This window comes from Myotis myotis, unplaced genomic scaffold (assembly GCF_014108235.1).
Source record: "Myotis myotis isolate mMyoMyo1 unplaced genomic scaffold, mMyoMyo1.p scaffold_m19_p_3, whole genome shotgun sequence".
NCBI lineage: Eukaryota > Metazoa > Chordata > Mammalia > Chiroptera > Vespertilionidae > Myotis > Myotis myotis.
The window spans coordinates 178,608,203-178,635,271 of NW_023416335.1; the positions used below are offsets into that span (position 1 = coordinate 178,608,203).

A 27,069-nucleotide genomic window follows, 5' to 3' on the forward strand; every position below is an offset into this window, starting at 1 on the left:
TCAATATGTACCCAAAGTTGAAATAACAAATATATAGAGCTCCCTGGAAAAAATAAAAGACTAAAACATGGAACCATCAGAAAAGGTAGGTTAAAAATCTGGTGTTGTAAGATTAATTTAGTAAGCAGTGGGGCTCCCTTGAAAACTTTGAGCAGGAGAATGACATTATTCAAGACATGTTTTAGGAAAATAAGCAGTGGTGTCATGTCAGGTGGGTTAGCAGTGAGAACATCAGGATATTATTTTACCAATCGAAGCAAGATTAATATGCCAGGTGGGCCAGGGCTCAGAGGGTGGCAAGCAAAGTCAGAGAAAGAGGTGGAAAGGAAAAATGTAGCAAAAGCAGAAGCTATACATCTTGGCTATCGCATGTCAGGGAGGACCCTGGAGAGGGAGAAACGAGGCGACTTCCAAGCTCTTGAGTGTCAGTGATGGAAAGAGAGGGGATGTGCCTGGATGGAAGGTGGTTGGCAGGAGGAATGCAATTTTGAGGGGGGAAAAAAGATACTCAACTGGTTAGTCAAACCAGATTTTCTTGTTACTGGAGCTTTTGAAACTATATTTTAGAGTTTCTAATCAATGCATATCTCTTCACACTCAATTTTGGAAACCCTAAAATGTTGCTAAGTTTTACTTTAAGATGGAAAATATAAGCAGCAGTACTGCATTTTCTGGTAAGTACAATTTTCCTAGAGACAGATGTTGGAAGGGTGACTGAGAGTCACCTAGCAAGTCATCAAATAACTAGTTCGGTGATATTCATAATCCCTGCCCCTAGGGCCTCCTCAAACCCTGGACCATTCCTGCTAGGGAAGCAGAGCTGTTGACTTACAAGCCAACATAGCATGTTAAGGTAACACCTCTATCCTATTCACCCTTGGATTACAAACTCATTAAGTTGCTTGTGCCCTCATGGGTTCCCAAGTTGAGAGCTGTTTGAGTTTCTACTGGGCCGTGAGGCCAAAAGCCAAGCCTCTGTAGTAGAGGCATTTGCAAGGTTTTCCATCGTTAGGACTAGCTGCATGGCTTAACAGCAGTAGATAACATGCCTAGTGGAGAGACTCAGACTTAAAATATGTGAGCATGGTATGGACTGGAGAAGTCCAGGCAGAAAGCAAAACAGACAGGACCACAGAGGCAAGTTTCCAACAGAGGAATGGAAGATTTGGAAATTATAAGTGAAGTTGTTTGCGTAGCCCACATCGTGGGTGATGCTTTCAAGTCAGGGATGAAGTTCTTTCTCAAAACTCATTTTAAACATATATCTAAATGAGGTATACGTTTGATAAGGACTGGAAAGGCCTACTATGTATTCTCACATTAAGAATTTACAGAACAGAAACAATGGGGAAAAGATCCCCTTTTTGTTTATTAGCAACGAACAAGATGGAGGCTTCTAAACCCACTTCTACGGGGATTGTTAAATCCCCAAGCGCGAGCCTACGCTTCCTGTTAGTGTCTGTCTGTAGGTGCACATGGTCAGGCTCTCTCCCACATATCTGACTTTGTCCCTCGAGGCTGCTGTATGAAAGTTGGCAATTGCCAAGATTTCTTCTTTGTGTTTACGAGAGACACATTCCAATAATCAGTCTCACTGAGTAGCATCTTAGAAATCTGACACTGTTCCTTGTTTGAACACATTTTCCCACTTCAGTAGGATCTACTTCATAGCCTTAACCTAGGCTGGTTTCCAGCAAGAGGTTGCACAGGAGCATGTGACCTCATTGCAGAGGACTTCACTTAGTCGATAGACTGAAGTTTTTTTGAGGACGTGCAGTAGCCAGGCCCTGTGCACAGCTCTGGGACCTGAGGTGAAAAGACAGTCTCAGCCTTCAATGAGCTTTCAGCCCCGTGGGAAAAGAGAGGAGAATAAAGTTACAATACTGTGTGAGTGCTAGGACCCTGTCTGCTGGGATATACCAAAGGGGTGATTAACCCAAGGGTAACTTGGGGAAGCTCCCAGGAAGAAGATGGGTTTTGAAGGCTAAGAAGAAATTAGCTGGGAGAAGGAGGTGAGGAAGAGTAGAGGGAGTAGTTACAGATGCAAAAGCATGGAGAAACACAGAACAAACATGCAAAGACTCCAACAGCTCCAGTTCAGAGGATAAGAGAAGAGACAGCAAAAATGTGCTCACAGAGATGGACAGGAAGTAGGACACAAAGGACTGTTAGTTCATTTGAAGCAGAGAAAGGATATGATCAACTCTGACTTTTAAAATGGTCCTTCTGGCTGAGAAGAATGGATTGGGAGAAGAAGACCTGCTAAGAGGCTGTTCATCTCTGGAGAAATGATGAGTTCCTGAGCTCGGGTAGCAATGGGGATAGAGAGTGGGTGTGCTTGAGTGACAGGCAGGAAGCAGAATACATAGGCTCTAAGGACTGACTAGATGTGAGGGCTGAAGGACAGAGAGGGGTCAGGCGGGTGCTGGCTACCTGACTTGAGCTGCCACGTGGCTGGTGTTGAAATTTAATAAGTCATGAGATACAAGCGGAGGAGCAGACTGGGAGTGGGAAATGATGATGCCACATGGACTCAAAGCTCAGCCACATGGGTCCAGAACTGTGGACCCATGTGTGCTGGAGACAAGCATTTGTTAGTCATCGGCATTCGGAAAGCAGCAGAAATCATCAGAAATGCTGCACCATCCAGAGAGAGTCCAGTGCAAACAGAAAGGGCCAAGGGAGTTACCGAGTTATGGAGAACCTTTAACTCTTTTGCACAGAAAGCACCTCAAATACATGTCTTATAATCATGGTTGTACATCATGACATGTCTAAATATTATGAAACTCATCATCCTTTTGGATTTTTATTTTATTATTTTAAAATATGTTATGTATCAATTTTAGTGATAGAGAGGGAGAGGGAGAGAAACATCAATTGAGAGAGAAACACAGATAGGTTGCCTCCCACACCTGTAATCTGGGCATGTGCCCTGACTAGGAATTGAACCAGCTGACCTTTCTGTACATGGGATGATGCTCAACCAGCTGAGCCACACCAGCCAAGGCTCCTTTTGGATTTTTTAAAGTTTCACTTCTAGGTCTTTGTATATGATATTTGCTATAAAGCCTGATTAATTCAACATACTAGAATTTCTCAGCCTTCTGATAGGGCTCAATAGGATATAAGACAGTGATGGCAAACCTTTTGAGCTTGGCGTGTCAGCATTTTGAAAAACCCTAACTTAACTCTGGTGCTGTGTCACATATAGAAATTTTTTGATATTTGCAACCATAGTAAAACAAAGATTTATATTTTTGATATTTATTTTATATATTTAAATGCCATTTAACAAAGAAAAATCAACCAAAAAAAATGAGTTCGCATGTCACCTCTGACACGTGTGTCATAGGTTCGCCATCACTGATATAGGAGGTGGTATTTCACTTTCTTACCTACAGCTTTGCATGATAAAACAACACCTCTTTATTTATTAAATACTTAAAAATGAAGTCTTTATGGCCGTGAGGAGGAAACCAGATTTCTCGCGCCACACTAAGGGTCTTGTTTCCTGAGCTGGCAGGACGTGGGCGCACCAGGGAGACAGAGTGTTCTGGCTTCCCAGGCAGGGGAGGGGGAGCTCACGGTAATGAGCAGTGAGACTCGCCAGCCCTATCTGGAAAGACATTCCTGGATTCTGGTCCAGGGCTTCCATTCGATATGGTGTGTGAGGCCCGTAGAACAGGAAAAAGGCAGTTATGTAAGGTTTTCAAGAAGGCATTTGTTGGGCCAGGCCTGGGGCAGACAGGTGGTGTCACTGATCGCAAAGCCATATATGAACTGGGTGAAATCAGGAAAACCAGTGCTGAAGGAAGGGCCACTAGCCTTTAAGAGCTTGCTGAGATTTAGTTCCTGATCAGATGGATAATTATGTTGCTAAGAAAAGCTTGAAGTGCTTTTTAATAGAAAAGAGAAAATGACAATCGCCATCATTTTCAACCCATTTTTGGATGTACGTTTCTACAATTTGTTTAGGGTGAAAAGAAGAACTAAGTCTTGAATTCTGCTTCCTGTCTAAAGATATTCTTTGTCTGCTCAGAGGGAAGACTGCATTCTCTCTTGCGAGTTAGAAAGTTAACAGGGCTGAAATGTTCTCTGAATGTTAAACCCATCTCTAGATGTCTGAGTCCTGAGTCTTGTCACACACCGGATCTTGTCTGTTTTTGTTAAACAGCGGTGTCTTTTTGAAGGTTGGCACTATGAGCAAAAGGTGAATGCTGGACCAGTGTGATGGAGATTTACCTAGAGATTATTTTTTCTTTCTCATTTTGGCCAAGCTAGAAGGTATCATCCTAAAACACTATGTGATATTTTGTGGTATTTACTTCTCTCGGTGTCTTATGTATTTATATTCTGGTCTTGTGGCATTCACACAACCTCCAATTTATTTGTTTTCTCCTTTTCATTGTCGACAGAGCTGCTTGACAGGGCTATCTGGGGAATACAACCTTCCCTGGTCAAACGCCTTTGAAGGTTTCTCTCCTTTTTTTCTTCACCACCCCCCTCCCTGCCATGCGTTACCTGAAATGTGGCTCTATTTCTGTAAGTTAATGAACTTTTCATCTTTGTATTTAAAGTGTTTTCACTCAGTCAATATACTAACAAGATGAACTCTCTTCTCATGTTTGCACAGCCCACTGATGAACAGAGATACAGCGGAACTGTAAATGTTCCTCTGGATATTTCTCAAGAGCATTCCTCTGGATTTTCTTCTGTTCAATAAAATTTAAGCTAGAATATTAGAAATCATTTTCAAGAAACCATAACTCTATTGCAAGCTGTCAACTGAATGCAGGCTCACTCAGGAGAACTGCTGATTAGCACACAGTGTATTAGAGATTTAAACAATGTACAAAAGAACATTTCATGAGGATCTATTAAAGGATGCATATTGGATCAAGATTTCAGAAGGCTGGGAAAGAATATTTTAGCATAACTTAAGCATGTTTTACTGGATTCTCATTGCCACTGCCTGATGGCAAGACGAAGTCTAGGCCCCCGATTGGGAAACACTTGAAAGGCCTGGTACAAACTGGCCCTGTCCCCAGGATTTCTGATCCAGTAGGTCTGGGCTGGGCACCTAGAATTTGCATTTCTAACAAATTCTTGGGTAATGCTGATGCTGCTGGTCACGAGGCCACGCTCTGAGAACCACTAGTCTAAGCGAAAAACAGTCTCCTAAACGCTGACACCTGGTGTGAGGTCTATCGGAATGGTTAGGGGTCTAGAGCAGTGGTCGGCAAACTCATTAGTCAACAGAGCCAAATATCAACAGTACAACGATTGAAATTTCTTTTGAGAGCCAAATTTTTTAAACTTAAACTATATAGGTAGGTGCATTGTTATTAACTTAATTAGGGTACTCCTAAGGCTTAGGAAGAGCCACACTCAAGGGGCCAAAGGCCGCATGTGGCTCGCGAGCCGCAGTTTGCTGACCACGGGTCTAGAGTGATTCACTGACTAGTGGAGTTTCCTATGGAAGAGTTGATTATAATAACAAGATGAAACAATGATAGTTTCCCCATCAAGAAATTTAGTCTTTGCCATTGTGGGAGTCCTTAAAATGGAGGGGAACTCTGTGTCTTCATTGCTACTTAAATATGACCTCGTTTCAGAGCCTGTAGCCTCCATGTGTCTGGTTGCTGGTTTGGGAAGCCTCTCTCGTCATCAGTTGGTGTGTGTGATGTGACACTCTGCTATAGCTGACAGGCATGGCTCACTCCACCCGGAGTCAAAGCAAAGCAATACCTCCAAAACGGCACCGCCTCTACAGAGGCATGCTGGGAAATGTTTAACCAGCAGCTGCAGGGGCAGGGGCTGATATCTGTGTTGTGGCTGATTTCAAGCTACCAACGTGAAGTCACTGCTCACAGAGTCAGGAAGAGATGTGCACAATCGGCTTTCACAAACTCATCAGAGATATTCTAGCACACTTCTGCACCTCCACCACATTTTCTGCCTCCTCTGAGGCCCTTCTCTAACAGAAGCATCTGGTTGCCACGTGAGATTAGTATGTAATTACAAATTATAGTTTGTAATTTGTGTCCATAGGGGATTCCTTCCAAGACCCCCACTGAATGCCTGAAACTGTGGATAGCACCATGCCCTATATATACCATGTCTTTTCCTATACAGTGGGACCTTGACTTACGAGTTTAATTCGTTCTGAGACCGAGCTTGTTAAGGAGCTCATTAAGGAGCTCGTTAACTCAAATTACTCTATCAACTCAATGCAAAAAATCGGCGGAGAGACAGCTGGTATCTCAAAAAACTCGTTAGTCGGGACACTCGTAAGTCAAGGCCCCACTGTACATGCATACTTTGTAAAGTTTAATTTGTAAATTAGGCACAGTAAGAAATGAACAATAATAACTAATAATACAATAGAACAATTAAACAATATACTGTAATAATAGTTCTGTGAATGTGGTCTCTCTCTCTCTCTCTCTCTCTCTCTCTCTCTCTCTCTCTCTCTCTCCCCCCCCCCCCTCTCTCTCAGCCAACTAGCATGAATTTCTCTTTCCTTCACAATTTCACGGATAGAAGATTTGTTCTTACTGTAGATCACAGCAACCTCAGCATATGATTTTTTTCTTCCCTTATTAAGAACTTTCATGTTTTCACTTTAAAGGAATTATAGCTTCTCTTTGGCATATTTGAACTGCCAGCATCACTACTCTTGTGTTTTGGGGCCATTATTAAGTAAAATAAGGGTCACTTGCACACAAGTAATGCAATACCACAACAGTCAATCTGATAACCCAGACAGCTCCTAAGTGACTAATGGGTGGGGAGTGTCCGCAGCATGGAAACGCTGTACAAAGGGATGATTCACGTCCCAGGCAGAATGGAGTACAACAGCACGAGATTTCATCATTCTCTTCAGCACAGCACCCAATTTAAAACGCATGAATTGTTTATTTGGGGGATTTTACACAGAATATTTTCAGAATGGCATTGCCCGTGGGTAACTGGAACCATGGCAAATGAAACCACAGACAAGGGGGACTGCTGTATATGCCAGGAATTAATCTAAGCACTCTGCAGAGTATCCCATTTGGCATTCACATAAATCCTATAAGGTAGTTGCTATTATTCACCCCATTTTGTAGGTGAGGAAACTAAAACTCCAAAAGGTTTTATGCTCTTAAGATCTCATAGCAAATACAGAGCTGATAGCTGTACCTGTCAAAGCACAGAGCCTACCTCCTAACCATTGCATGGTCTGGCTACTTCCCTGGTGGGATTCTGACAGCACTGTGAGTGAAGTGAGAACTGCAGAGGCTTGGAGAACTTTCCATCATCTGCTCCTCTCCTGTGCTGAGTAGCTTGAAGCCCACTCCTGAGACAGAGTGGAAAGAACAGTCCTTGAGGTCCAAACAAGTGTCTAAGCTGCATGAAGGTGGACACAGTCTTGGAGACCCAGTCTCTTCATATATAAAATGGAGAAAATAATACTTAGCTTATAATTTGTTTTAAGGATCATAAATAATGTGCCTGGAATTATAGTGGGCATTATTTTTTCCATCTCATATAACCTCAAACTGTGCTACTATAACTTACTCTGACGTTTCAGCTGAAATAAATAATACATATAAATGTAGGCCTCTATCACATCTTAGAAATAACCTCATTCTGTTCACTTAACAAATATCCATTATGTACCTACCACAACATGCCAGGTACTCTTTGCAGCTCTGGAGATACGACAGTGAACAGAAGAGACAAAAATCACTACCTCCATAGGGCCAATGCTTTAAAGTGGAGAGGCAGATCATCTATAATAATAAAAGCATAATATGCTAATTAGACCAGACGTCCTTCCGGACGACCTTCTGGACAAAAGCTGGGGCTGTGAGGGAAGCCCGGGTCCCAGGTGCCTGCCGGCAGCCAGGGGAAGGAAGGCCTACTCCTGCATGAATTTTGTGCACCAGGCCTCTAGTAAACATATAAGTCTATGTATGTCAGTTGTTGAGAAGGGCTTGGAGAACATGGCATTTATCATCGTAGCTTCTTTTTCCCCATAAATATGACATATAGTAATTAGGAAACTACAAACAGTAAGTCTTTAAAGTGATATATTTCTCTTAAGAATTGGATTGGTAATGCCCAGCAACACCTTAAAAAAAATATGGTGGCCCTAGCCAGTTTGGCTCAGTGGATAGAGTGTCAGCCTGTGGACTGAAGGGTCCCAGGTTTGATTCCAGTCAGAGCACATGCCCAGTTTGCTGGCTCGATCCTCAGTAGGAGACATGCAGGAAGCAGCCAATCAATGATACTCTCTCATCATTGATGTTTCTTTCTCTCTGTCCCTCTCCTTTCCTCTCTAAAATCAATAAAAATATATTTAAAAAAAATAAGATGGTGGACTCATGATTGTTTCTTAGGAGAGCCTTGCTGGTTCTGTTATTTTAACAACACATATCCACTATAAGTTATCTACGATCTCAGAGGTGCCATAAAAGATAACATACCTGCCCCAGAGAAGGGGCAAAAGAGAGTAACTATATAAAGTTTTACAGCAAAATGGGCCGCATCCCAAAAGACAGAGACTGAAGCAATATATCTTAGCTCTCAATCTGACAGACCTGGGTTCAAAACCCACCTCCACCACTTTCAGCTTTTAGCTTGGACAAGTTAAACTCTCTGAGACTCACTTTCATCATCAGTAGCATGATAACAATAAATCGCTGTGAGGATTACGTAAGACAGCATATGGAAAGGGCTTAACAAATACCCAGCGCACATGAAGTCAATATATATTTGTCAAATAAATGAATGCTTTCATTTAGTGACTTGGGCTACTTTTGCTTTCATAGCAAGAACCCACTTTACTCAAATCTTTCCAATAGTGTTGACATACACAGTTTGCAAACACTTAGCATTATACAACTTCTTTCCTTTCTGCTACAAGCCTCTTTATTATCTACTACCCAAGAAATGCCAATCTTGGTAACCATGCCACACTATATATATTTCTCTGGTTACTATTGTGGTTTTACAAAGATAAGCATTTAATTTCTGAAAAAGTGCTGTTCAGCTAAAAACTTTTCTCTCCATAACAGATTCAAAATTAATATTACTTTTTTAAATTTGAAAAACAAAACAAAACAATTGTTTCAGCCAAACTTAGTGCACTGATATTAATGGGAAATTCCAAAAGTAATAGCCATGTAAGATTCAAACTCATGAATCTATGGCAGAGTCGACCATCGCTCTGAGGGAGCAGACTAACCATCTGCCTCTAAACATTACAGAATATTAATGTTCAGGCATTAGAACCCGGGACACAATATAATTAACCAAAAAATGTTTATTATTGATTTTTATTAAACCAAGCTCAAAGTAGTCGCTTATTTTCCACTACAACAAAGCTATAGCTAGCACCGTTTGCTTAGAGTTGTTTTACTTGGCCTAACATACATCAGGAAGATAGTCCATTTGCCTAGAGCTTCACTGTTTTGCTCTTATTTTTCTTTAGAGTGAAAATTGCCTGCAGGGAGTTCTAGTGCAGAAATGCTGTCTTCACGCAAGGACGACGTTCCACCCGGCCCAGGAAGAGGTTGGGTTTAACATACATCCCATCTGTGCATTTCCACATCTTTCTGTGGGGGTTGGAGAGAACAATTTGTAATATTTACTTTGCAAAGACACCTCGGAGATTTTTTTTTTTAAGCTGATAGAGATCTAGGTGAAAATATGTCCTAGAAAATTATTTATTTTCAGGGTCTAAAGAGAAAAAACACTTGGTCAGCCAACTCCATTCAGTCATTTTCCCCTTTTATTATTATAATTATCCTTTTGCCTGAGGAGTACATACCTGACAGGTTTTATGTCTGAATTACTGTAAATGCACGGGACTTTTCACCTGTGAGTATGCAAAGACATTCAAACTGATTCAAAATAAATGATTTATGTGCTATTAATTGAATTGAAAAACAAAAGCAGGCCTACTCTTACTTAGAACGTTGCTAAAGCTAGATCTCTTTGGAAAATAAATGGTAAACGTAAAATTTCAAAGAATTTATGAGGCAATCTTTTTTTTTTTTTTTTTTTTTTTTAATGAGGCAATTCTTAAGGACACGATTGCTCATGTAGTTGCCAGCGATGTGAGTACATTCTCCTGCTCTGTTGTGGTAAAAGCTCTACTTGGTTGGCCAAGAAGTTAAGGAGCACTTACGAATGAGGCTGATATTCTTTGTAAGTCACATCCTTTCTAATTCAAAGTGGCAGATTTTATCCTGATTTTAAAATATCCCATAACCAAAAATATACAGATTTCCTCTGTGTCTGTGAGGTACTGGTTCCAGGATCCTCACAGATACCAAAATCTGTAGATGCTCAAGTCCCTTATATAAAAGAGCATAGTTTTGTACATAATCTACACACATCCTCCTGTGCACGTTAAAGCAAGCATGTCAAACTCAAAGGCTAACACGGGCCAAATGAACAAGGTTTAAGTTTATGTGGGCCGCAAAAAAACAAAAGCTTCGATTTTCATAGAAATGTAGGTTTATTTCGAAAAGTGTAGTATTAAAAAAAAAACAAGAGCAATGATAAAATTAATTTTTCTTCCTGACACTTGGCATCTTTTCTCTGTTACTATCTTTCCTACTTCGGGGGAAATCTTGTTTGCAGTGATTACTTTCAAAACTGACCCAAGGTGAATGTCAGTAATTCTGGATCTGACGGGAGACTTATTTCCTTTCATAATTGTAAATAACTGCTCACACCGTTATATTGGCTGGGCCACAAAAATATTTGTTGTGGGCCGCACGTGGCCCGCGGGCTGCGAGCTTGACATGCTTGCTTTAAATCATCTCTAGATTACTTGCAGTTCCTAAGCCAATGTACGTTCCATATAAATAGCTGTTATATTGTATTGTTTCAGGAATAATGACAAGAAAAGGTCAGAACATGTACAGTACGCAAGCAACCATCATAGGACTTGTTACATAGTTCACGTCAGCAACACTGTAAAATTTGTTCAAGTATTTTGATCTGACATATACATATACAATTTTGATGTATATATGCATGTTATATATATTTATATCCCTTTACATATGACATATATCTTTGATTTTCTTAGCCAGTGTTGTACTGTACTTTGCATTGCCGTGTAGTTTAGCAAGATCTGCTGTACAAGCATAGAAAGATGGGGAAAGAAAGGTAGAAAACGATCCTGATGGAACTGAGAAGTTGGAACTTGTGACCAGCAGTCAGATGCAGGGCATGTGAACCCCCCAAATCCTATGGATAGAGTGTGCTTTCCTTGATGTTCCTGCCAAAGTGAGGCTAGAAAGCCAACGAGATCTGCAAGAGATGGACCAGCGCAAAGTTGCTGCAATTTGTAAATTCCAAACCTTTGCTTGACAATGATTGCAAATAGCTCATCATTTTTAAATCAATGAAACTCACAACTGAGTGTTTCATCAACTCACAGGAAACTGGGAGGAACTCTGACAACTATGCTAGTGTATGACTTATCACGGATGGAAACATTCAAGTGGAATTCCTTTGGTTTGGTCTTATTTGAAGACTAGAACAGACTTGTATATCCATGTTAAGTTTCACATTATATGGGAACTGCTGGGAATTTCTGCAATTACATCCTCAAAAGACACTGTGCACAAACAACAGAATTGTGAAGTAATTAAGTTGGTTTTGAATGAAAACTGAGCTTACTAGTCATAAGACACGAATTGTGCCTTTGACCTAAAATGTCCTTTAATTTCTTCATCCTTTAATTATGTACTCCCCCTTCAACCATTTTGAATCGAGTAATATTCTTTCTTCAAACCCTGCTCAAGGACCTCCTCTGCCCAGAAAGGCTACCTTTTATGCATCACCCACTTTGTATACATTACATCATTTATTCCCTAAAACAATGCAATAAGTAATAAATAATATTACCCATTCTACAGAAAATAGTGACTCAGAAGGGTTCAGAAACTTACAAGTTAATTCAAAGATTTTTTAAAGCATCAAGAAATTTTATTTCTGCATAATTTTAAGGACTAAATGATGTGAAACCCTTCTTCCTATAAAACACTTTTAAATGTTCTGAGCTTCTACAGGTGAAGAGATGGAGCTAAGACCATGGCATAAAGGTAGGCTACACCCTTCCATGACCACAAAATAATTAACCCAGGAGCACTGAACAGCATCACAAAAATTGTTCTGTCTCAGCTGATGGTGGGGTGAAGACTTTGAGGGTTTCCTACTACTTGAATGGCCTGAAAAGTCTTCAGGTAAGAAAGTAGAAAATAATTTGACAGAAATCCTGGGGAGAAAAACACTGGTTTTTTTCAATAAATAAGTTGTAGGGAAGAGAGAGGGAAGGAAGGGAGAGAGAGGACAGAAAGGAAAGAGAGAGGGTAAATCTTTGAGTGTAAAAAAAAAGAAATATATGAACCAATTGCAGTTTGTAGATCTTACTGAGACCCTGATTTTGGCACACTATGAAGAAATATTCATGAATTAATCATAGATATTTGAACACTGATTTGATCCTTGTTAGGTGTAATTGGTACTTTATTTTTAGTCTTCATCTTTTGCCTTACATAGTGAAATATTTATGGATGAGATGATATTACATTTGGGATTCACTTCAAAATAATCCAGCGTGTAGTATATGGATATGGATGGACCACAGGGACATACAAGTGAAGCAAGATTGATTATAAGTTAATAATTATTGAAGCTGGTTGACTAGGTTAATTAAATTATTTTACCAACTTTTATGTATGCTTGAAATTTTCTGTAATAAGTAGGTTAAGGGAAAACGGTGGCTCTTGGCTCATGACACCAGGGGGACACCTGGCAAGACAAACTGTCTGGAAGGGTTATACTATCCAATAGGCCACACCAAATTATCACATATTAAGCCTTTTGGAAAATGAATTCACAAACCAATTATAGAAGACACATGAAGAAGCAACTCATTAGTGAAGGCCAGCATATAAGCATGTGCACACATCTTCTCTCTCTCTCTCTTTCTCTCTCTCTCTCTCTTCTCTCTCTCTCTCTCTCTCTCTCTCTCTCTCTCTCTCTCTCTCTCTCCCAGAATTAAGTCACCTGAATTTCAAATGATAGAACTAATAAATACAGCCTATAAAACTTAACAAATCTGCATGTAAGTAGGAGGTTGTTTTATTATTCTCTACGTAGGCTACTATAGACTTAGAAATTCTCCTAATTAAAAAATAATCATAGAATTGCTCAGACTTATTCAAATCCACACAAAAATGAAAATAAAAAGTATAACCAAAAAATTTTTAAAATAGTTACAAATTGGTAGACCCAGAGGTCTACCTACATTTGCTTTATTGCAGAGCTGGAGCCCCTCCGGCAATCTCAGCCTGCCCTCCCCTTATCTTTTCTGAACCGCCCAGGTAGGACTAACTCCACCCTCCACTGCACTACTTTCTTCAGGGCACCACTTCAGCACTTGGTTTTTTAAATTGCATTGTAGTTAGTTGTAGGTGTGTGTCTTCTACCAGACACGGAGCCCCTGAGGGCACTGGATTGACATACGGAAAGACAAAGGGACGCGGGTTAAAATGTGAAAAGTTTCTTTCTTTCATAGGGTTCTGTTCTACTTCTCATCAACCACCGAAGTCATTCTTGTGATGACTGATCAAAAGCTAACCATCAATAAGTTTTATAAATATCTACTTTGCAAAATAATCCATTTTCAAAGGATGTACGGGAAACGAAGATTGTGTTCCAACATTGCTCATGAATCAACAGGAGGGGTATAATTACTCCATATTTGTGAGGAAAATAAAACAACCTATAGTGTATTTGTTTCACTGTGGGGTTTCTCAAGCCCTCAGAAGGGAAAAGAATCATGTACATGTGGGTTTGTCTACTCTAGGAGTATAGTTATAAGCTGGGTTTTATTACTCAGGCATAATTAAGTAGGTTCTCAAATTAGGTTCCTCTTTAGAAATGACTGCAGAGATAATTCTACATTAATACCCCTGGTTCATGTATCTGAAATAGTACAATAAATAAAAATGTAGGAAATAGCACAGTGTACAGCAGTGATATAGTAAATCAATATAAATTCACTTATATAACACTGGAGCAGGAGTATGAATGACAGAACCATCCAGTTCAACCTTTAAAAAATATTATCAAGTGGCTTTCTAATTGAGAGCACTTTAAAACACACACACACACACACACACACACACACACACAGAAACCAGAATATAACAGCACATTAAGGAATATATGATATTATTTCTCCTTTGAAAAGTGTTTTGTTCTTTTCAGCATGACGAGGTCAGTGTCCCCAAGCAGCCTGCAGCCTCTCCAACATTTCTCCCCTTCCCTTCCATGGCAACGTGGGTTAGCGAGACACTGAGCTTTTTGTGAGCTTTTTGTGATGTGTGTGTGAGGAGCGAGGCTTCAGGGAGGTCTCGAGGTGGAAAAATTTGTGACGCACTGGCTTCGGTGACTGAGTGAGAATTATTTATCGAGGGTTCTGTAACACAATAGTCACGGTCACCCTATGCTCATTTCAAAAATTACATTTGGTCTCGAAGCTCTTAACTTCGATGGAAGCCCTTGAACAGGAGCCCCACACGACTTGTTCACGGACAGATTATGAGATGGAGCCAACCAGCGTATGCTGGATCCGTCTGGTTTGGAATCTCACCAGCTGAAAGCACGAGAGAAATGCCCCATTGAACAAGTAACGCGTAAACGTACTTCTGTCTGGAAGCTGAGTGCAGTCCTGGGGAGATGACCTTGATTGACTATAACGTGTTCACTGTATGAGCCCTAGTTTGCCCTCTCCTGGCCTTGGCTGCTCCAGGGAGAGTCATGCCGTGTTCTCCCTAATTGCACGCGCCCCCCACCCTCCAACAGAACCGATCCCGACTGGAATCTGTTTCCCTTCTCTTGGAAAGGGCCTTCTTCATAGCTTTCCCGGCGCAGCTGAGTGTGAGGCCGAGCTCAGCTGGCGCCTAATAGCCTGATCTGTGTGCCGCACCTGATCCTTTAGAAGGAGCTGGAAAGTGTTTCGTTTTGTCTCTCCCCACCCTCCACGCCCACCCACCAGTAATAAAGCTAAAACTCTCTCCCTAGTCGGGGTCTGGTTAACACATTCACAGTCCCCCTCTTCTCCTGTCACCTGTCACTATCTTCCACCTGAGAAAAGCCTTGATAATACCCTATCTTACAGGGGGGAGGTTGCATGGCTCATTACAATGAATTGCTGAATCCAACACTTTCAAAGCAACAGTTGAGTGGGATGCCCCTGAAACAGCATCCTCCAGCTTCCTTGCAGCCTCTCCCAGCCCGTCGGCACCCCTCGGCCAGAGGCGGGGAGTTGCTTATTTCTGCACCGACAGACGCAGGCCCCAGTAGCACTTCTTCGGCAGAATCTGAGAAGGCTTATTAATGGACAAACCCTGTGCTTTTTAAAGTCCATCACCCGCTGGCCTTTAGCCGGCGCCTGGGACACACAGCACTGAGGTACATTCAGGACTATGCTAGGCAGGGCACACGGCTCTAGCAACATTAGATCAAGAGTGTCGACCTTCAATATGCTCAAAAATCAAACCGGAGATAGTACTGGGTGCCTCTGGAACGCCGGCTGTGCCTTCATTTGCCACTCATTTTGGAACTGGGATTGGACCAGCTGCGGAACGGAACGAGGCACACTGGGCCACTCTCGTCAGTCTTATCTTGCCTTTCTCTCTGGGATGGCTGGGGTGTGTGCAGCACTTGACAGAGTAAAGCAAAGGCCAGTGGGAATTTGCAAGCAGGACAAAGAGGATCTATCAGCAACCCTTGAAGGACTGCCCAAGGGAAGGGCTACCACGGAGAGGCAGGCTCCTTCCTATAAGAGGATGTTTTATCAAGAGGCCCAAGGTGGGAACACCGCGGGGGGGGGGGGGGGGTTATTCTGGCCATTTCCACAAAACCAAGAGTATGACTCTCATTTTCAGAATCATCATGAGAAATGAAAGCAGTGGCTGCATATTGCAAAGAAGGCCTGAGAGGCTTTCCTTGAGCTCTGAACACCGCGCATGAGATCACCGCCCCACAGAGGACAGAGGGCTCCTCTAACTGCTGACATCTGAGCATCCTCACAGCACCACGAGCAACCCCCGCATTCCCTGCCCCAGAAGCCAAGGCATCACCTGCTAGAACCGGACAAGTCCTCTCCCAGCACTAAAGGGAGGCAGATTTACCAAAGGGTGGCTCCTCAGCCTTAGAGAGCTAATGCAGCAAAGAACTGCCTACGCGGCTCTCAGAACTGTACTCACTAGCAACTGTGTTCCACTTTTACAGAAATTTGACAAAAGACAAAATCGCTAAACACAGTTAAAACAACCGCCTCCATATGTTGCATGTGAGCACACAGCCACACCACCTCGATGCACCGTCACGTGTCAGGTTACTGGTTCAGAATTCTCATCAGAAACATTCAGACTTCTAGCTGTTCCATGAAAGCCACAGAGCCTTCGTGAATAAGCGGACAAACAAGCTTAAGAATGGCCTGGGTATGCACTTATATCCCTCACTGAAAGTGCTATGAACTGAATTGTGCCTGCCCCACCCCCACCCACCCACCCACCCACCCACCCAGTTGCATATGTTTAAGCCCTAATGCCCAAAGTGACTGAATTTGGAGATGGGCTTTTAAAAGGAAATTAAGGTTCATATAGAGAGAGCAGGCTGGCAGCTCAAGGAGGTGGGAGCTGGTTGGGGGGCGGGGGAGAGATTCAGCAAAAATGAATAAAAAAGAGAATGAACTCATGGACATGACCAACAGTGTGGTGATCATGGACAGGAGGAGGGTAGAGGCAGGTATAGGAGGGATAAATGGTGATGGAAAAATAAAGAAAAAATGATGTTCAATATATAACCATTAAAAAAAAGAGGTAAGTTAAATGAGGTCATAAGGATTGGATCCTGATCCTACAGGACTGGTGGCCTTATAGGAAGAAGAGAGAAACAGAGAACTCCCTTTCTCCACGCACATGCGCCGAGGACAGGCATGTGAGCGCACAGTGAGAAAGCAGCCTCCTGTGAGCCAGGAAGGGGACCCTGGCCAGAACCTGCCGCTGCTGGAGCAGACCAGGAAAGAACGGAAAATGTATTCTGCTTGTTGCCACATGTGTAGGCATACACATATGATTTTTAAAATTAACCAGGGTGATCGAGTGTGCTGCCTCGCTCAGGCATCTGACAGTTACTCCTGCCAAGTTTTATATCAATATACTGAGATCTGAGGCGGCATCCAAACCGTTTAAAAGAGATTCTTTTGAAAAAGGCTTATGTATAGTTTATGATTTAAATACTATTGCCAACATTCTTCTTTTTTTAAAAAAAAATGTTCCTCTTCAGCTTAAGAACTCACTGTAATAAACCTGGACTTGAATATTCACAAGAAGCAAAAACTACAGAGTTAAAATACAACATGAGATCCATCCAGCTATAGATTTTGATGGGCTCTTTTGATCAGCATTTCTCTAGTTTGCCAGGATCTGAGCCCTAAAAAATGAACTGTATTTTGCAGTGAAATGATATCTGATTAAAGTTTAATGATGAGATTCCATAACTGTCCTACAGCAACATGGAAATATGCAACTGAACTCTTCACATACCCTTGTGTATAACCTTTAATGCTGAAGCTAACCCTTCAGTGTACAACACAGGCAGAGACCCAGTTAAAGAACACCCTTCAGAGAACTGTCACAGACAAGGCTAAAGGCAAGAAACAGTCCAGAAAACATCCATTTCCTCAGAAGAAATTTAAAGCAGACATTATAATGGCAATCTAAGCAACTGTTAGACCAAATATTGGAAAAACCTATCCCATTGCGTTCTTTGTTGAAGGAAGACACCCAGCATTCAGTTATATCTATCCTAATTTGCCCTAATTTATTCTAATTAGGGGAATGTAAAATAAATCCGACAATCTCTTTTTCCTCCTTTTTTAAAATCCTACAGGCATTTTATGACATGAAATAAACGTCTTTACAATACTAATCTAATGTGTTCTGAATATTTCTGGAACCCAGGACCCCACGAGATTTCTTATTACTACCTCAGCGTTCTTTTAAATGCTACCAATAAACTTAAATTTGTCTGCAACCATAGTTTAAAATTTTTTTTTCATAAGTTCAAACAGAAACTCTGATAATGGCAAGTATAGAACAAATAAATAGAGTTCCATTCCACACTTTTCAGATACCCATTATGTGTCAGGAGATACATAATATCTCCATGGACATATATTTAAAGAGAATAAATTTCTCTATTTTGACTGGCTTACCCTCAATATCTATATACTAGTATTTCTATGATAAAAAAACAAAAAACAAATGATGATTGCCATCTCAAAAGTATCCAGAGACTGACTTTCTGAGTTGAACATAGTCACACTACTGGATGGAAAATATCAGGCCCTCCCCCTTCTCCTCCTTATCTTAAAATGAGAAAGAAGATTCAGGGATCACTGTCTCCTTTTATAAGCACTCTCCCTCATGGCCTTCATGTATCTGGCTTAGTATGAGGCTAGTCGAAAGGGGAAAATACATTTCTCCTAATATTCTGAGTTTTAAATGATTTTGTTCACTCTTAACCTGCCTTATTCTTTATTCTGTGTTCCTAAAATTCTTTCAGGCAACATGTGATTAAATTTATTAATATTCCCTTTTATTTTCATGTACATTTTATATTTGTTTGCCCCATTAATTCAATTATATTTTATTTATACTTAGTAGGAGGCCTTCACATATAAGATAATTTTCCTACCATTACTTATTATAATAAATTAAGTTAGGCCATGTAATTATCACCTCTCAGCTCCCAATAATCCTGTGACAGTTGCTATGATAAAATTATTTCCCAGAGGTATCATATATGCAACATTAGATTTTTGGAAGGATATTAAAGTCCCAATATAAAAAGTAATGCATTATTATGCAATATATTTCTAAAATATAATTCCAGATTAAATTGCTCAAATGTCAATACACCTATATAGAAAATTGACACCATTTTTAGTTCCTGACTTGCTTTAGGATCTGTCCATAACCCAATGCCAAGCCTTCTTCACTTCCAGTTTCTTTTCATAACTGTGATCAAATCATTTAGCTAAATCATCATGTCTTAGTTTCTCTACTTATAAATTATGGGTAATAACAATTACTTGCTATATATCATATACCTAATTGTGAATTTCAGGGTATATTCTATTTTAAAATAAATAACCACTCAATTTTCCCTTCCATTAAGTCAAATTAAAAATAGATTTTTAAAATTGAATAAATCTGCATTCTGAACTCCTTAGAGTATGTCAGATTCTTGACAAGACTCTTAATCATGACAGATTCATACAGTGAGTTTTATGAATGATATTAAGGAAAGGAAATATTTTTCCCTTCCTTTTAAGCCCTTTCATTAAACTTTCTGATGTGATAATATATATATATATATATATATATATATATATATATATATATATATATATATATATCAGGATTTTTATTCCAGTTGGGTGGGGTATGGGAGCAATAGAGAGAGAATGAGGAAAGCTAAAAACTACAATAGGGCAAGGAAACCCCTATTTTTCATGAGAATATTACCTGTAAGGGCCAAGAGACTAACAAATACTAGGCATCCCCATTGGGGATGAGAGACAAGAGTCTGCTCTTAAATTGACTTCAGAGTAGAGGTGCCAAAACAAATAAATCACTGTAAGTGAAATGCTTTGAAAGGTAAATGGGCTTTAAAATTGTTTGCGTGGGTTAAGTTTTGTAATCGGAAGTATTCATTACTGTCCGATATGGTAAAGGCACATGTCCATCCGGATCTCTGGAGATCTCCTCCTGGCAGATAATTCATTATTTTTCAACCAATACCTAGCACAGTGGACACCCCCAACAAATGTTACTGAATGAAGGAAAGTAAGCCAATGTTCAAACATGTTATGCTTCACCTACTCCAAAACTGTATTCATTTGAGTAAGAAGTAATTAAAGGCCCAAAGTTCTCAGATTCCTTCAATCCATACTCACTTTTCATCAGTAAGAATTCTGGAATGATGAGCAACCCTAAATGCCTATTTGACCCAGTTACTCAAGCACTGATAGAATAAAAAGCAGAGTAAACGTCTACTACTTAGGATCCCCTGCCTCTAGCCAAGTTCATCCTCAAAGACCCTGTCTCACTTTGTATTGTCATTGTGGTATGACTTACAATCCTAAAGCCATTATAAAGAAATCTGAGAGAAGAATGGCACTTTGACAAGTTACTTTGGACTCCATAGTGGCTCCATTCTATTTTTTCCTTTACAGCAACCTTCTGTAACTGAAGTAAAACTACTTCAGTCATTTTCTGATATGAGAAAGTCACATTTGTGGATAGGCAAGAAACAACCTATTTGTTTTCCTAAAGTTTCACTGGACACAACTCTCTGGTCATAGATCACCAAAGGCTTCTTTAATCTATAACCAGGAAGTTCCTGAATATTCATCAAGTCATCTAAAACATTGGTCAACAAGAAGTCACCTCAGTGGCTTTGTCCATATACCAAGATTCAATTACGGGAATGGCAATGCCCAAATTCCCAGGTCATTGAAAAATGAACAAGTAACATGAATTAAGCATGCAAAGCTATTGATGGTTGAGTGCATCAGTCTGGGGTCCCTGCTTGAATTCAGCCTAAATTCTGAAAGGGGGCTCGATTTTGCCTTAGCCCCAGGAATTGACCTGCCCTGCTTTGGTCTAACAGTTCTCTTAAACAGAGCCAGAAGCACCCCATATTTCTAGGCAAAATGATCTGGGGGGGGAGGGTCTTTCCTCCAAGTTAATTTTTATAAACCTCCAGAGAGATTCAGAAAGTACTGGACCAATGTAATAGCACTAAGATTGCTAATAATAACTTGGTAGAGAACAGAAAAAGGGAGAGCCAAATTGATATCTCCTTTGGGGTTCAAACTGGTCTGGAAAAAAATGTAGCAAGTCCAAAATGACTGTTCTGCAAGACCAGAGGTAGAATGGAGCCACTTCTAATTTGAAGAGTGCCACTACCAATGATGGTTTTGCTCGTTGCTAATAAAAAGAGCTGACTCAGTGAATACTCACCATTAGCCAGCACTGTCCTAAGTATTAGAACATGTCTTAATTTATTTAATCCTCGGGACAACCCTAAGAGGTAGGAATTATTATTACCAGAGATTTCATCAATGACAAAATGGAGAGGTTAACTAACTCACTCCAAGTTACTCAGTGAATAATGGCCGAGGGAGGGCCAACACCAGGTGCAGCGTTTATGTGTCTGCCCGTCCCCATCCTGCCTTGTCCCACCCCTGGAAGCTTGGAAGAGTGCCCCATGCACAAGCACAGACAGTGAGATGAGGACGACAAGCAAGGTGTTTGTGGGAGGCAGTGTCATGTTGCCTGCAGCGCTGGCTTAGCTGGGGTGAGAGTCTGTCCTTGCCTGGCTCCTTAGAGGCACCCCTCATCTGTCTCAGGGCATCTCCAAAACTGCTCTGCTCTACAAATACACTCTAGGTTTTCCAAAGAAAGCTTAAGGTTATAAAGACCGGGACAGATATCACTACAAAAAAAACAACTTCAAGTAGATCCCACATTATAAACTAGAAAACTGGAAAGAAGAGAGACCTGGCTATAGATAATACTCTTTGTACCACGCCCAGGGAGTATCCGTGGGATACTCCAAACAGGAGCTCCTGAAATTTCAGAGTTGCATGATTTGTATGGTCATGCCTTAAACATCAAAACAAAATTTCTTCCCATCTAATTTGCTTTTTTGGTACTGGGCTTTTCAAAGTTGAAATAAAGAAAAGATAGAAAACACATTCACAGATGATATTCAAAACCACTGATGAAGGAGTTTCATTCCTTTTTTCTTTTAATTTGCCTCGCATTAAAGTCCTCTCGTAACTTGACAGTGGGGTGACTAAAATACCCAGTGTATCTTAGTGAAAAGCTATTTTTAAAATCACTTGATTTAGAAAACTCCAATCATGGTAATTTCATGGGGATTCTTAGTACACAAATTAAAAGTTCTAAATTGCTCTGCAAGAATTTGTGAGTTCAAATAATCTTAATTAGGAAAGCCCTACCTTGATGCATATTTATCAGTTGTTTTTAACATCTGCCCTGATACAAAATTATTTTGAGGATTGCTCTATGAGTTATAGCTCCCGTGGTCAGTAATAGCAGTAATGATGCAATATGAGACGAGGAGCCAGAAGTGTGATTCCAGTCTTGCCTGACTCTGCCACTCTTCATCTCTGGATCCTGAGAATGTCACTTAACTTCTCTCAGTCTGTTTCCTCCTGTCCAAAGAGGAAACACAGTTCCCACCTCAAAGTGTTGTTTCATGGATCAATGGGATTTCGGTAAACCACAAGGCACCATAATATAGCATACTATTAAAACCGTGTTCTGTACAAAAATGCCACGTTAATCACTGTAGGACATTTCTCTTAATTCCGGTCCCTTATTCTGCAAGAGGTTTTAAAAAATAAATCAGACTCTACAGGCAAATATATACATATATATACATATATATATATATACACACACACACACAATTTATATATATATATATTAAAATTACAAACCAAATGTGGTGGCAGTGTGGCTCAATGAGAAAAGTGCACGTCTAGTCTGGTGCAAAAGGGAATCTACTTGGCTGATGTGGCAACTTTGCCAACTCATGACCCTCGGTTCTCTCATTTGAGAAATGAAATAAGAAGTCTCCGATTACGAATGATGTGGGAATTAGAAAAAAATATATATGTAAGGCCTCTAGCAGGACAGGCACACAGTAGGTGCTCAATACATGGCACCCATTTCACATCAAAGAAGCCATTTAATTAAGCCGAGTATGCCGTGCGTCTCCACACTCACAACAGCTGAGCAGTGTTCTGCGCAGAACAGTACATCCATTAGCAGAGTCCCAAATAAACCTTGGCCAGGGCCAGAGCCCTGGGTTTATCCCACTGGAGACTCCAGCAGATTAAGGCTGTGCTCGCTGCATTCGCGTTTCCTGCTTTAGACCGCTATTTTGTAAAGATGTACTAATGGAACCTCAGCTGGGAAGAATAAAATTAATGCGAACCAATAGGGCAACTCCAAGGGCAGAATTTTTCCAAACCTACTTTTTTTTTTTTTTTTTTTTTTTACTAAGATGAACTACTTCTCTGTTCGTCACTTATTTAGGGATAGGGGTGGGGCCCAGGGACGAGGATAAGGAAAAAGCCGAAGTGAATCTGCTGTTGTTACGGGGGAGAACTGGTCAATTGGATCCAAATAAACAGCCTTTGGCCTCCCCAGGTCCAGAGCGCGTTTAGAGTCAGGCCGGTTGGAGGCGTTTGGAGCAACCAGCAGGACAGCGGGCGCAAGTCCTCGGGCGCCCGGCCTGGCCCCGGCAAACCCAGCGCGGCAGGCAGCCGGCACCGCGCGGAGGGCGAGTTAGCGGCGTGGAGCTGGGGAGGGGCGCATGCAGCTGGGTTAGTGGTGACTCGACCATGCGGCTCGGCATTCCTGCTCGGCAAACGCGCTTAGGCAAAACAGACTTGATGCTTACAAGGATCCCAGCCCAAAATGGAGTGTCTCTGACTAGCAGGGAGGGGCTGATGCTCGCCATGAGGAAGCCCACCACGGTCACGGCGATGCCCAGGGCCAGCTGCAGCAGGGCGAGCAGCAGCGGGAACCGGCAGCCGCAGCACGTCCGGGCCTCCTCCTCCCCGCACTCCTTGGGGGCCCCCGTGCCCTTCTTCGGCCCCATGTCGTCGGGCCCGGCGGCGTCCCCGGCCGGCGGCCCCCCCTGCCTCCGCTGGCCGCGGGGCTGCCGGTCCTTGCCCATGGCGGCGGCGTGGGTGGGACCGTGCGTGTGCGGCGCGCACTGGGCCCCGAGCGGCGCTGGGCGGGCTGAGCCTGCCCTGGTATTCGGATTACGGAGGCTGAACAAATATGGAAAACATTTGGAGCCGACTGGCCGGGCCTCCAGAGGCCACAGGGAGCCCGCAGCACAGGGGGGGAGTCGAGGGGGGTCGCCAACTGCCAACGCGCTGGGACGCAGCGCCGGCTGGGCCCGCGGGCAGGGTTTGCCCAAAGCCCGTGGGAGCCGGCGCGGGTGCCTTGGCCTCTTCAATCCTTTAAACAGGCGGGCTGCTTGGGGGGCGGGGGACGGGGGAGAATGTCTGTTGTCATCATTCCAAACCCCAAGGTTTTTGTTTTTGTTTTTTTGTTTTCTGAGAGGTGCAATGCAAGGTGACGAATGTTTAAATCATTTCAGTTTAATTAATAGACAGTTTAATCTAAAATAGGCATCGCTGGGCTCCAAGCTGTGAAATCGTTTCCAGGAGCTAAACTGTTTCTTTCCCAACAAAGGCACGGGCTCTTTTTCTTTTTTAAGTTCTGCAATCCAACTGACAAAGGCGTTTCTCCCATTGAGGTATTTGCTGTTGAAATAACTGTTTATAGAGATGCTGGGCTCATTGTGAACTCTCTCACATGTACTTCTTTTTAAAAAGCTCTTTTAACTGTTTATGTGGAGTCCCCAGCCAGTCTTCACTAATTTCCACAACCGTGCCTGGGGGGGGGTGGGGGGGGGCGGGGGACGGGGGGTTATTATGCACCTAGGACTCCCGCATTTGTCTCAGTCTACATTAGGAAATTCTAAAAGCACCTACAGTGCGCGACAATATTAAGGATGTTCAAGACAGAATGTGGCCCCTGCCCAAAGTCATAGAACTAATCAATAAAACTGATTCTTCTTATTCCCACATACTTCTCGGTAGCACTTAGAATTTCAGTGCAACCACTAAGAAATGATCCCTTCACTTTGGAGTATTTATATATCACATTGGTATGGTCATGTGAACAATCAGAACGCTGTATTAAAAAAATAATGATGTTGCCAAGATACTAGAATAGATACTCCTAGATTGTTCTATCTCAGCACATTTAAAGTCTAACTCTGCTCTGTTTCCTCAGAATTATACCCTAATTGTCATCAGCTCTCCTTGAAACAGCCTAGTTAGTCCACACAAAGGTACCTTTGAAGACATAAAATATATTATTCCTTATGTTATGAATGTCATTGTTTTCCTTCCACCTTCCTTCTGGATCAGTGAGAAAAAATAAGGTCCGTGGAACACATTGCAGTAGCTTGGGAAGCAGAATTCAAACGGCGGCCCCCCTGTTCCCCCTAGAGCAGCAGAAGCAGCCCTCAACCTGAGGAGTTGCACTGACATAGGGTCACTGTCAGCTGCTTTGGGGCCATTACACCATTAGGGTTTCTAGGGAGAACAGACAAGAGCTGCTGTTACATAAGTTACCCACCTGATTTGGGCATGACTGAGAACAAAACAAACGACGAAACAGAACAATACTTACTTTTTTCAATGTAAATATACTAAACATTTTTAGGAAGCTAACTGACCACCTGGCATTATTTGTTAGCATGAATAATATAGCTCCCAAATACTGAGTATCTATTCTATTCTGTAACAAACACATGCTAGGTGCTTTACATACCTTACTGTTACTCCTTAGAAACACCTTATAATTACAGTTTCCACTTTTAAAGATGCAAAATGAATATCGGAATTATTAAGCAACCAGATTAATAAGTCACACTCCTATTTGGGGATGGAGGTGAAGGTAACCAAATGTGAACTCTTGTGAATTACCTATAGGCCAACAAATGGGTGTTAGGCTGTTTAAATTGTTCGTGATTTAAAACAATTTAATGATCATGGGTAGTATTTCATCTATCATAGAATTAGCTATTGGCCTTGAACCTATAGCTACCTGAGAACTGTACAAAAATATCTTGATTCACCACCATAATATACAGGGTGGGCAACAGTAGGCTTACAGTTGTGAGTACGCAAAAACAGTTTATTCTTGTATTATTATTTATTGATTATTGTATTATTTGTTTATATTACAACTGTAAACCTACTGTTGCCCAACCCTATATACAATCATTGATGGAGACCATTATTCCTATTACAAATATATAACTAGATACAGGCTCTATTGGTTAACCATACTGCTGGGCTGTCATTTAGTTAAGAATAAAATATCCCTATTCCTCAAAACCTTAAGTTAGGTATAAATTAGAATAACACAAAATAATAGGATGCTCCTGTAGGTTTGTCTTTTAAGTTTCAGAACTAGTGAGGCTCACAGTTATAAAACAGTTGTACATACTTTCTTTTCTAAAGCCTTCCTTTTAATTGCCTAGCTGCGACAAGTTACAAATGAAACCAGTAGCAGTGAACAAGAGCCCAGATAAATTGTAATCCTGACTCCAGTGTTCAGCTTCCGGGGAAGCAGGCAGCGGTATAGGGGTTTCCCACCTGCTCAGATTTCCGGCTGCATGCTGGAATCTGGGCCTGAGGGCTTGATCTTTGGCGATACCATGAGATGATATTGATGAGGACAATATTTTCACTTAATTCATACAGGAAAGTAAAAACAAAGAACAGGGTGAGGAAAGTTGTCCAAAGGTTACTGATAGAGAGTAATCAGGGCTAAAATGGGATCAAAAGGTCCTTACGGATACAGAGGGGAGAGCGCTCCCTTTAATATATCTTTTTCTATGAGAAAAACCACCGTTTCCAGCTTTTCACATAGTTTAACAGAAATGAACATGGCTTCTTTAGTATTCATAAATTCCAACGCCTCTCTTTTATAGGGTAAGCAATAACCTCTTCAGATATTTATATTACCGGGAAGAAAGGCAAAGTAGAAACAAAGTGTTTTTCAGATACTCTATTGGCTGCTCCTATAACTCAAAAATGACAGAGATTATAAATTAGAAAGTGCAGGAGAGTAGTCAACATAAAGGATTTGAGATTATTTTGATCCTCTGGGGAAAATAACAAAATTAAGCTTAGTATCTCTCTTTGCTGTATCTCAATTTCAACATTATTTCGAACTGTTTCTGCTTTAGAAGTTCAGAACTGGGATGATGATAACTCTTTTTAAAACTAGTGTCATTAACAAAATGGCCTTGGGAAATCCACCTGAAAATAATCTCCAA

General features: G+C 41.3%; 1 protein-coding gene and 1 long non-coding RNA gene across 4 annotated transcripts in view; both read right to left on the reverse strand.

Annotated features, from left to right (window-relative positions):
- Positions 1–24,056, reverse strand: part of SSPN (sarcospan) — a 35,550-nt gene extending 11,494 nt beyond the window's left edge. The window contains exon 1 of one of the 3 annotated variants that reach the window (XM_036299947.1): positions 23,671–24,012. In XM_036299947.1, the coding sequence (XP_036155840.1) occupies positions 23,671–23,877 (207 nt within the window). In that variant the 5' untranslated portion in view covers positions 23,878–24,012. Of the gene's footprint in view, positions 1–23,598 lie in introns of all 3 variants that reach the window. The other 2 variants (XM_036299946.1, XM_036299948.1) reach the window with 2 other exon arrangements.
- LOC118651111 lies at positions 9,299–22,511 on the reverse strand. Its single transcript, XR_004966115.1, has 2 exons — positions 22,127–22,511; positions 9,299–9,608 (listed from the first exon to the last, which is right to left on the reverse strand). It is a non-coding gene; the product is annotated as an uncharacterized LOC118651111 (long non-coding RNA).
- Positions 24,057–27,069: the final 3,013 nt, after the last annotated feature.